Source organism: Canis lupus, chromosome 16, assembly GCF_048164855.1.
Source record: "Canis lupus baileyi chromosome 16, mCanLup2.hap1, whole genome shotgun sequence".
Taxonomy (NCBI): Eukaryota; Metazoa; Chordata; class Mammalia; order Carnivora; family Canidae; genus Canis; species Canis lupus.
The window spans coordinates 34,175,019-34,190,643 of record NC_132853.1 but is presented as its reverse complement, the minus strand read 5'-3'; the positions used below and the strand labels follow the sequence as shown (position 1 = coordinate 34,190,643).

Sequence of the window (15,625 nt, the reverse complement as noted above, 5' to 3'; positions counted from 1 at the left end):
AGTGGGTTAAGTGTCTGCCTTTGGCTCAAGTCATGAATCCAGAATCCTCCAAGTCCTTGACAGAGCCCTGAGTTCAGATCCCTGCTCAGCAGGCATTCTGCTTCTTTCTCTGCCCCCTTACCCTGCTCATGCTCAATCTCTCTCACACACAAATAAATAAAATCTTTAAAAAAAAAAAAAAAGAAAAGAAAGAAGAGAGAAGAGTTAAGGTGATGAGCTATCTGGCCAGGCAGACAGCGGTAACCCTTACACAGGGAACAGAGGAGCAACAAGCTTGGGAGAGAAGTTCAGGTTTGGACGTGTCAGAAGACATTCATGTCCGAGAAACAACAGTAATGTGGATCTGAAACTCCAGAGAGAGATCTGACTTTAAAGTTCTTAACAGCTATCAGCTTCAAGAGAAGAAACTTCTGTGTTTTGCTCACCACTGTGTCCTCAATGGACACAGTACCAGGCACACAGTCAACGCTCTATAAATACCTATGAAATGAATGAGATACACATTTTGGAATGGTCAACAAATTATAACTGAACCCATGGGAATGAATAATACCAGTTAGGCAGTGTGCAAATGAGAGCTAGAGGGGAACCCCAGAAAGAACTCCAAGGAACACTGAAGCTAACAACATTAAGGAGAATCCACAGTGGTCAAAAAAGGGGAAAACTGAGATGCCTGGCTGGCTCAGTCAGTGGAGCATACAGCTCTTATTCTTGGGTTCATGAATTCAAGACCCAAGCCCAGCATAGATTCTACTAAAAAAGGGGGGGGGGGGCGGGGAGAAGGGCACCTGCGTGGCTCAGTTTTAAGCAGTCAACTCTTGGTTTTGGCTCAGGTTGTGATCTCAAGTCCTGGGATTGAGCCTGGAGTGGGACTCCAGGTTCAGCAGGGAATCTGCTTGAGATTCTCTCTCTCCCTCTGTCCCTCCCTACTTGTGCACACATGCACTAGCTCTTTCTCTCAAATTCATTAGTTAAAAAAAGAAAAGAAAAAAGGGGAAAAATCAAGAGAGTTCAAAGTCACAGAACCAAAATACGTTTCCTTCAGACTCTTAACTCTAGAAAACAAACTGACAGTTACCAGAATGAAGTGGGTGGGGGGACAGGTGAAATAGGTGAGGGGGATTAGGGAGTGCACTTGTCATGATGAGCACTGAGTGTTGTATGAATGTTGAATCACTATGCTGTATACCTGAACCGAATATAACACTATATGTTAACTGGAATTTAAATAAAAACTTAAAATACATATTTTATATATATGTAAATATATATGTTTCTTAAAGAAAGAGTGACCAAAAGAGTCAAATATTGCTGAGAAGTATGAGAAGGAATAGTAAAAAAAAAAAACAAAAAACAGAAGAAATGCACTTATGAGAGCTGCTCACTTGTATGAATTTTCAAGGATAACAATTAGGAGAAACTCTGACTATACATGTTTAAAGTTTCAGATCTAAAAAAGTACTTTTATGAGATGAATTATTTCCTGCATGGGCAGCTTACCCTTTTATATACTTCTTTGTTCATCTAAAGTACCTGCCTCTTTACTCCTTATCACATCACCTCTTTTAATTTCCTGCATGGTGGGGCACCTGAGTGGCTCAGTTGGTTAAGCAACTGACTCTTGATTTCTGCTCAAGTCATGATCTCAGGGTCATGGTATCAAGCACATGATATCAACACAGAGTTGGCTTGGGATTCTTTCACTCTTCCTCTCCCTCCCACTTTGCCCCACTGCCCGCCCCCATGTGCTTGTGTGCACGTGTGTGTGCACACTCTTGCTGGCACGCAGGCACTCTCTCTCAAATAAATAAGTAAATCCTTGAATGGCATCTGTCACAATCTATGATTACAATAACTGGCTTGTTTATTCTTTATTACAGTATAAACTGAAAAAAGTACAGGCTACCTTTTTTGTCTTTTTTTGTTTGTAGTTATATTCCCAGAGCCTACAACAGTGCCTGACTCAATAAATAGTTGTTCTTTCTGATCACCTATGTGTCTATCTTTTTACCAACCTATGGAAATGGGATACAGTAGAACCAGAAGATCATAGGAGTTTCCTCTCAGCTGTTAAAAAGGATCAGTTTCAAAAAAAAAAAAAAAAAAAGGATGTTTCTCAATTTCTGTATCTTAGCTTCAAACAAGAAAGACAATCCATCATATTTTATACTGTAATTTTAAATTTAAAAAAAATTAACCATTTTCATTATTGTCTTGTAATCTCAGATCTAAATTCCTTATAGAAAAGTACCTAGAAAAAAAAAAAAGAGAAAGAAAAGAAAAGTATCTAGGGATGCCTGGGTGGCTCAGGGCATCTGCCTTTGGCTCAGGGCATGATCCTAGAGTCCTGGGATCAAGTCCCATATTGAGCTCCCTGCATGAAGGCTGCTTCCCCTACTGCCTATGTCTCTGCCTCTCTCTCTCTGTGTCTCTTATGAATAAATAAATAAAATCTTTAAAAAGAAAAAAAAAGTATCTAAACTACAATTATTTTGGGGCACCTGCCTTTGGCTCAGGTCATGATCCCAGGGTCCTGGGATGGAGCCCTGTGAGCAGGGAGCCTGCTTCTCCCTCTCCTCTCTGCTGGTAGTCTCTCTCTCATATAAATAAAATCTTTAAAAAAAATTTTTTTTAAAGATATCAATGCATTTTTAGTTTTTCTGTATGTTTGAACATTTGCCTAATAAAAAGCTAGGTAGGGGGAGTTTAAAATTTAAACTTTAAAAAGTTTAATAATTTTTTTAAAAAAGGGCACCTGAGTGGCTCAGTCAGTTAAGCATCCAACTCTAGGTTTGGACTCAGGTCATGATCTTAAGGTCATGAGATCAAGCCCCTTATCAGTTCCACACTCGGTGGGCAGTAAGCTTGAGATTTTCTCCCCTTCTCCCACACCTCTGACCCTCCCCCCAACTACACTCGTGGGCACTCATTCACTCTCAATAAATGAATGAATGAATGAATGAATGAATGAATAAATAAATAAATAAAATCAATCTTAGGGGGAAAAAACAATTTTTGAAAGTTCTAATAACTCTATATCCTCACCTTGGAAACTTCTTTATTGTATTAATATGTAAATTTCCGAGGTGCAGCTCAAAAATTTTTGGAGGCACCTAACTACTGGACACTATAATTCCTAAGTGAATAAAACAGTCTTGCTTCAAACTACCAACTAAATATTGCTGGTTAAGAGCACCTGGCTGGCTCAGTGGGAAGAGCATGTGATTCTTGATCTTGGGTTCCCAAGTTCCAGCCTTACACTGGGCATAGAGATCACTAAAAAATAAATAAAATATCGCTGGCTAAGATTTCAAAATGCACAGAATCACACACATATTTTTTTTAAGATTTTTTATTTATTTATTTTAGAGGGGAAGCGGGGAGACAAAGAGGGAGAGAATCTCAAGCAGATTCTATACTGAGCACATGGCGCTCGATCTCACAACCCTGAGGTCATTTCAACCTGAGCTGAAATCAAGAGTCACTGCTTCATCAAATGAGCCACCCAGGCGCCCAACACACACATATATTTAAATAGAAGTTTTTTGAATACATGTTACATATATTATTAAACTGGATCTATGTTGATATATTTTATCTCTAATAGTAATTTACATAAGAGTTGTATTCATTATGAGTGCTGAGCATAGCAAAATATTTTTAATATAACTCAGCCATTAACTCAGTCAACAGAATAAAACACATATTTGGCTATATTCTAACACTAGCTCTCCTGGGAACCAAAGGTTCCATATGATTTAAGAATGTAGTGGGTAGTAAAAGGTAAGCTAAGGAGTCCAAGAAACAGGAACCAGACTCAAGCACTGAATTCTTGGATTAATGAGCTATGGCACAAACTACAGTAATCTAGTGAGTAGTTCTTACTTTACTAATCCATCCTCTGATTAGAGGTACCTACCTGGATGCAACTAGGCACCTTACCATTTTTATATTCTCTTTTGTGTTTTTAAAGTTTTGTTTCTTTTTTTGTAAGCCCCATACTCAATGTGAGGCTCAAACTCACAACCCCCAGATACAGAGTCATAAACTCTTCTGACCAAGCCAGCCAGGCACTCCCTCTTTTGTGATCTTAACCAAGTAAAAATGTGAATGTCACAGTAGCAAGGACACATAATGGTATCTCACATATTTACATTCAGAAATCTCTGAAGGTAAAGGGCAAGATCTGTCTTAAGAGCTAATCAATGGTTAATAGACTGCCATCTCAAAAGGCAACAACCCCATCACTACTACCACCACCACATACACATACTCCCCCAGGGAACAAATAGACTGTCCATTTCAGAAAGGGTCTTGAGGAGCACCTGGGTGGCTCAGTCAGTTAAGTGTCTATCTTCAGCTCAGGTCGTGATCCCAAGGTCCTGGACCCAGCCCCACATTGGCGTCCTGCTCAGCAGGAGTCTGCTTCTCCCTTTCCCTCTGCCCCTCCTCTTGCTCCTTCTATCTCACGTGCACATGCATTGTCTTTCTCTCTCTCAAATACATAAATAAAATCTTTAAAAAAAAATGACTCAAAGTAGGGACTGACTAGGGGCAATATGAAGCTTATTCAAAATGGCTCAGCAAGAAAAAAACTTATTTTAAGTAAACTCAATGCCAAATGTGGGGCTTGAACTCTGAGATCAAGAGTCACATGCTCTACCAACTGAGCCAGCCATGTGCCCCAACAATGGTATTTTTTTGTATATGAAAATATATACTTTTATGTGTATAAAAGTGTGATTTTAAATGAATTGGTTTATGTACAAAATAATTTAGGTAATATTGAAATTAATGAAACATGAAATGTTTCTTGAGCAATCTAAAACAAGTTTCAGGGATGCCAGGCTGACTCAGTCACAAGAGCATTTGACTCTTGATCTCGGGGGTCATGAGTTCAAGCCCTATGCTGGGTATAGAAATTACTTAAATATTTAAAAAATATAAATAAAACAGGTTTGGATTATGTAACGTGACATTCCAAAAAACTGTTCTTACTCTAACTGAACCAACAGAGAAATTAAGTCAGTACCTGATTCAATTCTTGAACCCAAACCTTTAGCTCAATGAAGATACCACAAAATACTGGTTTCAAAACCACCGATCAGGTACTACAGAGGAACTTCACTTTTAAGAGGAGTTTGAAAACTGGCAGATAATATGTATATTCAAACATGTAAGATGTCAAATGTTAACACCTCACAGACAACAACCTGTTCTCCTGTGCTGACATGTTACCACCCTCTCCTGCTGCTCTACTTGAAATAAAACAGCAAAGTTAAACTCCTAAACACACCAGAGTTGACAGAATTAAGGCTAGAAACCTAAAGAATCATCATAATACTAATGTAAATAACAACTGTGCTAGGAACGCCTGGGTGGCTCAGCGGTTGAGCATCTGCCTTTGGCTCAGGGCGTGATCCCAGGTCCTGGGATTGAGTCCCACATTGGGCTCCTTGTGGGGAGCCTGCTTCTCCCTCTGCCTGTGTCTCTGCCTCTCTCTCTTTCTCTGTGTCTCTCATGAATAAATAAATAAAATCTTAAAAAAAAAAACTCAACCCTGCTAAAGGCACAGAATAAATTTAATGTTGAGGCAGACAGAATTTCTGCTTTCCAACTCCCTAAGTCCTCAAGAGCCACCATCAACAAATTTAAGTTTTAAGTATGCAAAATTCCTCTTCACTCCTCTTACTTGATAATGTCATAAGACTCAGTGAAAAGACATCAAATTTTCCTTTTAAAGTGTTTATTAAAGAGATGAACTCAATGGCCATTGTAAATTACCTTGAAAACAAATCAAAATTAACTTCCTCAACAGTTTTGATTAAAATATTTTTATGAATGAGAACATCAATAAAAAGAACACTATCAAAAAAGCCTGCTTTCCTGCCCAGAAAGCATACCCTTCCAAAGAAAATAATTTGACTAAAGTCTTCATATAAAACATCAATTTTGTTACTGCTTTAAGTACTAATTCGTTGGGGAAAAGTTAATTTGAAAATTCTCAGTAGTATCTCTCACCTCAGTATTTAATCACTCCAATTCTTTTAAGCAAAAAGCCACAGAAAAGTCGTCACAAAATCACATAATCATAACATCTTCTTCCCAGCAAAGATATTCTCTTTTCAGCTTATTCTCCTCAAATATGCTTCTATAGTACATGGTGGGAGGAAAGGGAGGAGGAAGAGAGTGCATTTTTAAGTACAATCTCCCTCCACTCAGTCATGCTAAATAAACTCGAACTTTGAATATAATGGTAATAAGAAACAAGGCACACAGAAATACTTGAAACTAGATTCCTGGGCAGCCCCGGTGGCTCAGCGGTTTAGCGCCGCCTTCAGCCGAGGGAGTGATTCTGGAGACCCGGGATCGAGTCCCACGTCGGGCTCCCTGAATGGAGCCTGCTTCTCCCTCTCCCTCTGCCTGTGTCTCTGCCTTTTTCTCTCTCTGTGTCCCTCATGAATAAATAAATAGAAAAGAAAAGGAAAGGAAAGGAAAGGAAAGGAAAGGAAAGGAAAGGAAAGGAAAGGAAAGGAAAGGAAAGGAAAGGAAAGGAAAGGAAAGGAAAAGAAAAGAAAGAAAAGAAAAGAAAAGAAAAGAAAAGAAAAGAAAAGAAAAGAAAAGAAAAGAAAAGAAAAGAAAACTTCCTAAGAAAAGGGTTCTTGGGATCCCTGGGTGGCGCAGCGGTTTAGCGCCTGCCTTTGGCCCAGGGCGCGATCCTGGAGACCCGGGATCGAATCCCATGTCAGGCTCCCGGTGCATGGAGCCTGCTTCTCCCTCTGCCTGTGTCTCTGCCTCTCTCTCTCTCTCTCTCTCTGTGTGACTATCATAAATAAATAAAATAAAAAAAGAAAAAAAAAATTAAAGGGTTCTTAAACTTATTTGCCTACTTATCAGAAAAGTTGGGGTTTTGGTTATTTTTAATTACTCAAAGCAATCAGGTTTATTTTAAAAGAATCAGAACTTGAACAAAACATAAATAACACTAACATAGTCTTCGCAAGAATAACATCTCTCTCTAGGTCACTGTTTTTAAAAATCATTGACTGGAAAAAAAAAATCCCTGATTGAGGGGGGTCTGGCTGGCTTATTCAGTAGAGCATACGACTCTTGATCTCAGCGTTGTGAATTCAAGCCCCACGTTGGGTGTAGAGATTACCTAAAAATAAAATATTGGGATGTCTGGGTAGCTCAGTGATTGAGCAGACGCTCAATCCTTGATCCCTGGGATCAAGTTCCACATTGGGCTCCCCACAAGGAGCCTACTTCTCTCTCTGCCTATGTCTCTGCCTTTCTGTGTGTCTCTCATGAATAAATAAAATCTTAAAAAAAAAAAAAAAGTAGTCTTTAAAATTGTTTTAAAAAAACCAAACACCCTCCTGAAACTAATACTACACTACATGTTAATTAATTTGAATTTAAATAAAATCTTGGAGGAAAAAAACCCACTGATCTACAAATAAATTATTCAAAGATCCATAGGGCTTACTATGGATAGAGCAGACACACAAAATCTAGCTGAAAAAGCGAAATTTAACTGAGCCAAGAGTGAGGAGCTAGCCAGGGTGAAGCTCTGAGGAAAAGCATCCTATGCCAAGGGAATAGCATGGGCAAAGGCACCACACAAAACTTAGATAAGGAATCTAAAGATAAACGGCTTGACCAGGGAGCCCAAAAGGTGGAGTAGTCAGCAACAGGGTGATAGATTTCTTGATTAGCATTTGAAACTAACTATAATCTTTTTCATTTTAAAGCTTTTTTAAAAATTTTATTTGACAGAGAGAGAGAGACAGAGAGAGAGGGAAAGCACAGAGGGAGTAAGAGGGGAGAAGCAGACTCCCAGCTGAGCAGGGAGCCCAATGTGGGGGTAGATCCTAGGATCCTGAGATTATAACCTGAGGTGAAGGCAGAGGTTTAACCCACTGAACCACCCAGCCAACCCATTTGCCCTGAAACTGATCATAATCTATCTAAAAGCAGCCTTCCTTTAGGTTGTTTTTAAAGATTCACAAAAATAGGCTAACTCCACACCAAACAAACTTAAATAAAAGCAAAGAAAAAGACAAAGAATTCAAATTAAGCAATATCATTAGAATAAAGATGAAATTTCCAATTCCTTGGGGCATCTGGGTGGCTCAGTGGTTGAGTTTGGCTCAGGTCATAATCCCAGGGATCCTGGGATCACTCCCGCATCAGGCTCCCCACAGAGATCCTGCTTCTCCCTCTGACTGTCTCTGCCTCTCTGTGTGTCTCTCATGAATACATGGAACTGTGTGAGAAGAAGGAAGGAAGGAAGGAAGGAAGGAAGGAAGGGAGGAAGGGAGGGAGGGAGGGAGGGAGGGAGGGAGGGAGGGAGGGAGGGAGGGAGGTATTTACAGCAAAAGTACTTGAAAGCCTGGAAATTGTCCATCACCAGAAAGTGTAAGTTAATTCTGAGCACCTTTGTGGAAATCTAGGAGGGTATATAAAACGGTGAGAATATTTTAGGGGGTGTGAGTTGCTATAATGTCTTGCTTGCAGGAATTCGAACCAACCTTCCTCCCTTCCTCTGAGGCACTTTTGCTACAATAGCAGACTCTTAGGCTCCATATTAAAGGCCACAAATGAAGCGCTCAGAAAATTAAACACAGAATTCACTTCTGCATATTGGCTTAAGAAAGACTGAATTTCCAGAAACTGGGTAAAACTTGACTTATCATCTTACACAAAAAGTGATAACAAGGTGGTTGTATGTTTGGGGTCTGGGAATTGGCTCATCTATCATTTCATCAATTTTCTCTATTCTCAAGTCATGGCTCTTTGCCCAAAGGTCTCATAATACAGAATTTACAGACGTATTTGAAAAAGTATAAATAACCAAAAAAAAAGTCACTTATTTACTTAAGAAATTAATATACAATCCAGTACGTAGCAGTTAGTTTTATTTCCTGATTCTGCAACCTGTAAGCAGATATTTTTCTTGGCATGTGTGACCCTGGCCTTTTGCCATGTTCACATGTCCCTACAGGAGTTTAAAGTTGGAGGGAGCATTTCTTTTATCCAAGGTGATAGGTCATGCTGGGCCTGCTCCTCGTCTGTGTATACATGTCTCTTCCTAGTACATCCACACATTGGTCAGATAATAGCCTGTATGAGGATGAAGATACAGCACGCCACCTCAGAAGTAGTACACGACCTCTGTTCTATAAACAGTGCTAATAAGCTACTGGACATTGCAATCCCATCTTCAGATTTTTTTTCAATCCCTCCCTCTCTATATACTTGGAAATACTCTTGACACAAAGTCAATTTTGTTTGGCAAATGCAATGGCATTCCTTTGAGACAAATGGATCACAAAATCAGAACTAGAAATCATCACTATAGTCAAGCTTAAAAAAAAAGAGAACCATGTGACCTGGTACAAAGGTATATGTGACAAAACAGAAGTCTAAGTGGGGATAGTATTCAGGGTTAGGAAATGAGCTGCTAAATAAATCTCATATCCTAATGCCTTTTTGCCCCAAGCATTTTTCAAAGAGAACATGTTGCTGGTTCAATAATTCAGTATTTAGTTTCCTTCAATCACCATGTATTTAGCCCGGTGTATTAGATTAGATGCTCAGAAAACAAAGATGAACACTTCGCCTGAATTAGGTAAATTCCGTAGACATAAATGCCAACACACCCTGAAAGCTTAAATCCTGGACTGTCTCAAGAAGTCCAAGGCCTATCACTTGCACTCTAGAGCTCCAAAAGGCTCACGGACCCGAGGCGAGGGTTCCGAGGTCACTGCCGAGGTGCGAGGGTTAAAGACACCTGTAAACTGCAGTCCTAAAAAAAGGCTGCCACCAGTCAGTCACCTACACCTCCTCAACCCGCCCCGCCCCCCAGCCCTCTTCATAAATAAACAGAGGGTTCGTCAGGGGAACTGTCCAAGGTGACCACCTGACACGGGGGAACGCTTTGGTGTGAGATGTCAATAAAACAAAACTGTACGCTCTACTGACAAGACTGTTGCTCTACAACATCTCAGTGCTGACAAAGTGTCAGCCAAGGCCCATAAAACATAAAACAAAACCTCTTTCTCTCCAGGGTTAAGACGTCAGGAAGAAACTGACCGAAAGAGGGAGATGTCTAACTTCCCAAAGCAGCAATCCCCTAGAAAGGTACTGGAACCAGCGGAAGTTACATACCCAGGACAGAAGTGTTTAAATGCCCCCCCCCAACACACACACACACACACACACACTCACCATGGTAAAAGTTTGAACCGCCGCCTGACTATCCCACGGTGGTCGGAAACTTCCCTGAACTACAGGCGGCTACAGGCCACCCCGAAGTCTCCGCCCCCAGCCGATCTCAGGTGCCCTCAGGCCAAGCTGTGGCTCCCGCCCCGGGCCTTGCCTCCTCGTCTCCCTCCCTAGTCCCGGACACCCACTAGCCTGCCGCGGCTCCCGACGCCGGCCGGGGGGTCCCGGCGACCTCCGGCCGCAGGCCCGCCCCCCGGGAGGCCCGGCGCGCCCCCTCCTCGGCCGGGCCGCGACCCCCGGCCCCCGCGCTGCCCGGCGGCCGGCCCTCACCTCCTCGGCGTGCTTGCGCAGCGCCTTCTCCCGCTCGTACTGGGTGATGAGCTGCTCGTTGTCGTCCCGCAGCAGCTCCAGCTCCACCTGGTGCTCCTGGTCCTGCGCGAACACCGAGTCCAGGTTCTCCAGCACGGCCACCACCAGCGGCATCAGCTCCTTGACCACCTCCTCGTCGTAGCGCCCGATGAGCCGCTCGAACTCGCGGTAGATGGAGCCGGCCAGGCCGGACACCCGCTCCGACATCACGGCCCCGGAGCCGCCGGGCTCCTCCTGGTACACCACACCGTCCTCCAGCTCCATGGTGGCGGGCGGGCGGGCGGGCGGGCGGCCCGGGGCGTCGCCGGCTGAGGGGGCGGCACGGGCCCGCACGGGACGGGCCCGGCTGGGGCCGGAGCTGGGGCTGCGCCCGGCGGGGTGGGGGGTCCGGGCCGGAGGAGGGGAGGGGTGGGGTGAGCGCACTCAGCCCAACGGCTGCTGCACCAACTGCCGGGGCGGCCGGGCCGCGCGCGCCACACGTCACCCGCGGGGCGGGACCCGCGCCGCGTCGGCCCGGTGGGCGGGGCCCCGCGGGAGGCCAGGCGCGGCCGGGGGGCGGGGCCGTGCGTCACCGTGCGCCGGCGGAGGGGGCGCCGTGGCGTCAGCACTGGGCGCCGCGCGGCGGGCGCGTTCGCCAATGGGAAGGGCGGCTGGAGGCGGGTGGCGAGAACTGTCAGCGCCCGGCGGACTCGCAGGGCGGGTCCCCGAGGAAAGGGAGGGGTCCTGGAAGAGGGACTGGCCGCCCGGGACCCACAAAGCTAACATTTCTGTTGCCTTTCGCAGCTCACAAAGGGCTTTCTCATTTGTTCCTCACGACAGGCGTGGTGTCGTGGAGGTCTCGTCGCCGTCGCACGGACAAGGGGAAAGTAGGCCCAGGAAAGTTGTGGTTCACTCAAGGTCACGCAGCCAGAACGAGGAGGAGGCCGGTCCGGGGCTCAGACCATCCAGATTAGGAAGCTCGGGCGGGCTCGGAGAAGAGTGGGACACACAGGGGGAGGGTTACAGCGACCGTAACCAAGACGGGAAGTCCCTGAGTGATGCGGCTGGGTCTCCAGGGCACTGAGCGGGGACGGCGGGAGTAAGGGTGGCCCCGTAAGTCAGAGGAAGTGCGAAGCATTCCGGACAAGGGTAACATGACGCCGCATCTGGCACGTCCCCACCCCAGACACTGAGCCCCTCTGCCCCGGGCCACCTGGGACGGTGGCATTTCCGGGCTCCAGACACCCGACGCCCCTCTAGTCTGGAGGAGGGCGGCGCGGGGAAGTGAGGGGCCGAGGAGTCCAGGAGGGAAGGGGTGGAGTCTCTGGGGTGAGTAAGTCCCAAGATCCGCGAGGCCTCCGCCGCCCGCCCGGGAGAGCGTCACGTGTGGGGAATGACACAACGCCCAAGCCTCAGGCGGCCTGAGTCAAGGATGGCTTTCCGGGCTTCTCCTTTAACCTCTAGAGATGGGGCGAGAGACGCTCCCAAAAACCCCGCAGGTGACCCGAGGCGTGTTGAGGCCGGTTTCTCCTAAGAAGAGGGAAGAAAAGGCAGGACTTGGATAAATGGGAGTCTAGTGGGGGCAATAGGCCATTCCCAGGATCAAATACCCTTGACCTGTTTACAAGTTCGAGTTCTTTCTACCAAGTTTGAACTAGTCCCCCAAGGTCTTACAATCTGGACCCCCCCTGGAGACCCACAAAAACACAGTACGAATGTTGGACGTAGGCCAACCTGTAAACTCAGACGGACAAAAATGAAAATACTAAGATTTATAGCGGTCTGTACTGTCCCTCTTTCCCAGCTCGCCCCATATCCACCCTTATGTATCTGAGTCAAGACTCTGGTTCTAGACTTTTCTCTCTTCCTGAGGGGCTGGTCACCTAGGCGCATATAGATAGATAGATGATGATAGATAGATAGATAGATAGATAGATAGATAGATAGATAGATAATAATAATAATAATAATAATAATAATAATAATAATAATGATGATGATAGATAGATAGATAGATAGATAGATAGATAGATAGATACCTTCCTGGGAGTCAGAGAAGCAGGAAAACCTAGGTCAAGGATTTATTTTGTCTTCCCACAATATTATCATACACATTAAAAAATTTAGAAGAGAGGAGCCTGGCTGGTTCAGTAGATAGAGCATGCCACTCTTGCTCTCTGGGTCCTGAATTCTAGCCCCATGCTGGGCACAGGGATTACTTTCAAAAAGAAAAAGAGAAGAAAATTTAGGAGGGGAAATGTTGATTTTTAAGTATGTTGTTAAAATCAAGTCTTCATAATAAGTATGTTTCTTTAGGTATAAATTCATCTTAGATATGAGATATAGATTTATGTCTTGATTTTAAGCTTCTGCTAGCTTTCAGAGGTCGTATTTGTTCAAAATAAAAATCCAGCCAAATATCCATCAGATGTGGAATACATGAATAAAATATGGTGTATGCATATCTTAGAATATTTATCATTCAACAATAGAAAGAAACGAAGTACATGCTACAATATAGATGGACCTTGAAAATATTATGCTAAGTAAAAGAAACCAATTACAAAGGACCACGTATGAAGGATCAGTGGCTGGGGCAGCTGGATGGTTCAGTTAGTTGAGCATCTGACTCTTGATTTTGGCTCAAGTCATGGTCTCACAGTGGTGGGACTGATCCCTGGGCCCAGCTCTGTACTCAGTGGAGAGTCTACTTGAGGTTCTTTCCCAACCCCCTGCCCCTCCCCCACCTCAAATAAATCTTATTTTTAAAGATTTTATTTATTTATTCATGAGAGAGAGAGAGAGAGAGGCAGAGACACAGGCAGAGGGAGAAACAGGCTCCATGCGGGGAGCCTGATGTGGGACTCAATCCCAGGGCTCCAGGATCACGCCCTGGGCTGAAGGCAGATACCCAACCACTGAGCCACCTAGGCGTCCCATCAAATAAATCTTAAAAAAAAAAAGAAAAAAAAAAAAAAAGATCAATGGTTAGCTTGAGCTGGCTGGGGTGATGAGGGAAATTGAGTGATGCTAATGAGTATGGGGTTCCTTTTGGGGATAACGAAAATGTTCTAAAATTGATTGTGTTGATAGGTACATGACTGAATATACTAAAAGCCATTGATGTGTGTCTGGGTGGCTCAGGTCATAATCCCAGAGTCCTGGGATCAAACTGCACATGGGGCTCCATGCTCAACAGGGAGTCTGCTTATCCCACTGCCCCTCCCCAGGCTCCTGCTCTCTCCCTCTTTCTCTCTCTTTCTCAAATAATAAATTTTTTTAAATCTTTAAAAGCCATTGAATCATATGCTTTACAAAGTTGAATTGTGTGATATGTGAACAGCTTTATCTTAGTAAAGCTGTTAAATAAAATTTATTTAACATAAATTATTATTTATTTAACATAAATTAAATTTATGACTTTATAGTAAACTCAGTAGAAGCATACAACCATGTGATAGAGTAGAAATAAAATGGTTTTTTTAAATTGAGAACCTTGTAGTTCTAATATAGGCTGGTCATGTTGAACAACTGATGCCAGAAACAAAAAAAAAGCAGGGATGCCTGGGTTGCTCAGCGGTTGAGCCTCTGCCTTCAGCTCAGGGCGTGATCTCCCAGTTCTGGGATTGAGTCCCACATGGGGCTCCCTGTGAGGAGCCTGCTTCTCCCTCTGCCTATGTCTCTGCCTTCTCTCTGTGTCTCTCATGAATAAATAAAGTCTTTAAAAAAAAAAAAAAAGAAACAACAACAACAAAAAAAAGCAAATAGTTACTGAGTACTGAGTACCTACTGGATACCAGTCACTACAATAAGGGCTTATGAGCCTCAGCTTCTTCATCTGTAAAGTCAAGAGGTGTGTTACAGACTCTGTAAAGATTTCTTGCATTTCTTTTTTTTTTAAGATTTTATTTATTTGAGAGAGTGCCTGCCTTTGGCCTAGGGTGTGATCCTGGAGTCCCGGAATCTAATCCCACATCGGGCTCCCTGCATGGAGCCTGCTTCTCCCTCTGCCTTTCTCTCTCTCTCTCTCTCTCTCTCTCTCATAAATAAATAAATAAAATCTTTAATAATAAAAAAAGACCTGAGCTGAAATCAAGAGTCGGATGCTCAACTGACTGAGCCACCCAGGCACCCCTCTTGCAATTCTAAAATCCTGTGATTCTTGAGGAGGGGAAAAAATAATAGTAAAATAAAAGCCTCTAATTCCCATTTATAGGTGAGAAGGAAGGCAGGAGAGGGACTTGAGATTTAGGCCCATTAGTGAACTCCTAATTTTGTAGACAGCTATCCCACCTCCTATACTCAACCACCAGGATAAATTTCCAGCACCTACTAGTGCTGAGATTATTGTTAAAGACTAAGAGTCATTCAGGAAAACAAGTCATGTTGTAGACTTTAGAGTAAATGTTTACTTTTGATTCCTAAAAGGAAGGAAATTCCATTTTAAGAGATTTTTTGGCCTTATAAGAATAGTGAGGACACTAATGGAGGCAGCAGAGGGGAGGAGCTGATGGGGCAGGAAGGGAGGTGTTTCTTCCTAAGCACAATAACTATAATCACTGGAAGACTGAAATTACTAGTCCTGTTGTTTGTCTAGCCTTCTGGAACTTTTACGGTTATTTCTATGTGAATCAGTTTCTCTGATTTCACAAACTATATTTGCCCATCGGTGGAGAGAAGATCGCTGAAAGAGGAAAAGAGGACTCCCAGTTCCCAAGGCCGTCTGCCTATGGCAGTGTGAAAATGACAAATAATCACAAACTATACCAAAAACCAGAAAGTCCTTGGTGAGACAGTCTAACTGTGGAATTCAGGTTCTTGAAAAGTCCCAGAGGACTTTTCTGAGCCCTCAGTTTTTCCTTTGAAAGCCTTTATAAGGTGTCAAGAGAAGATAGACAAATCTGTCCAGGCTGTAGTTGCAAGAAGGTCTCTAGGCAAGTGCTATTCCCTTCAACACCACCCCACTTAGAACGTTGAACTGGCAGAAATACCTCCTAATGAGGAGGCTGGGGCGCCTGGCTGGCTCATTTGGTGAAGCTTGCAACTC

At 43.7% G+C, this 15,625-nt stretch overlaps 1 protein-coding gene across 7 annotated transcripts in view; it reads right to left on the bottom strand.

Annotated features, from left to right (window-relative positions):
• SPAG9 (sperm associated antigen 9) overlaps nucleotides 1-11,039 on the bottom strand; it is a 145,930-nt gene extending 134,891 nt beyond the window's left edge. For all 7 annotated transcript variants that reach the window (XM_072780017.1, XM_072780019.1, XM_072780018.1 and 4 more), the window contains exon 1: nucleotides 10,561-11,039. In XM_072780017.1, coding sequence (XP_072636118.1) covers nucleotides 10,561-10,863 — 303 coding nt within the window. In that variant the 5' untranslated portion in view covers nucleotides 10,864-11,039. The remainder of the gene's footprint in view (nucleotides 1-10,560) is intronic.
• Nucleotides 11,040-15,625: the final 4,586 nt, after the last annotated feature.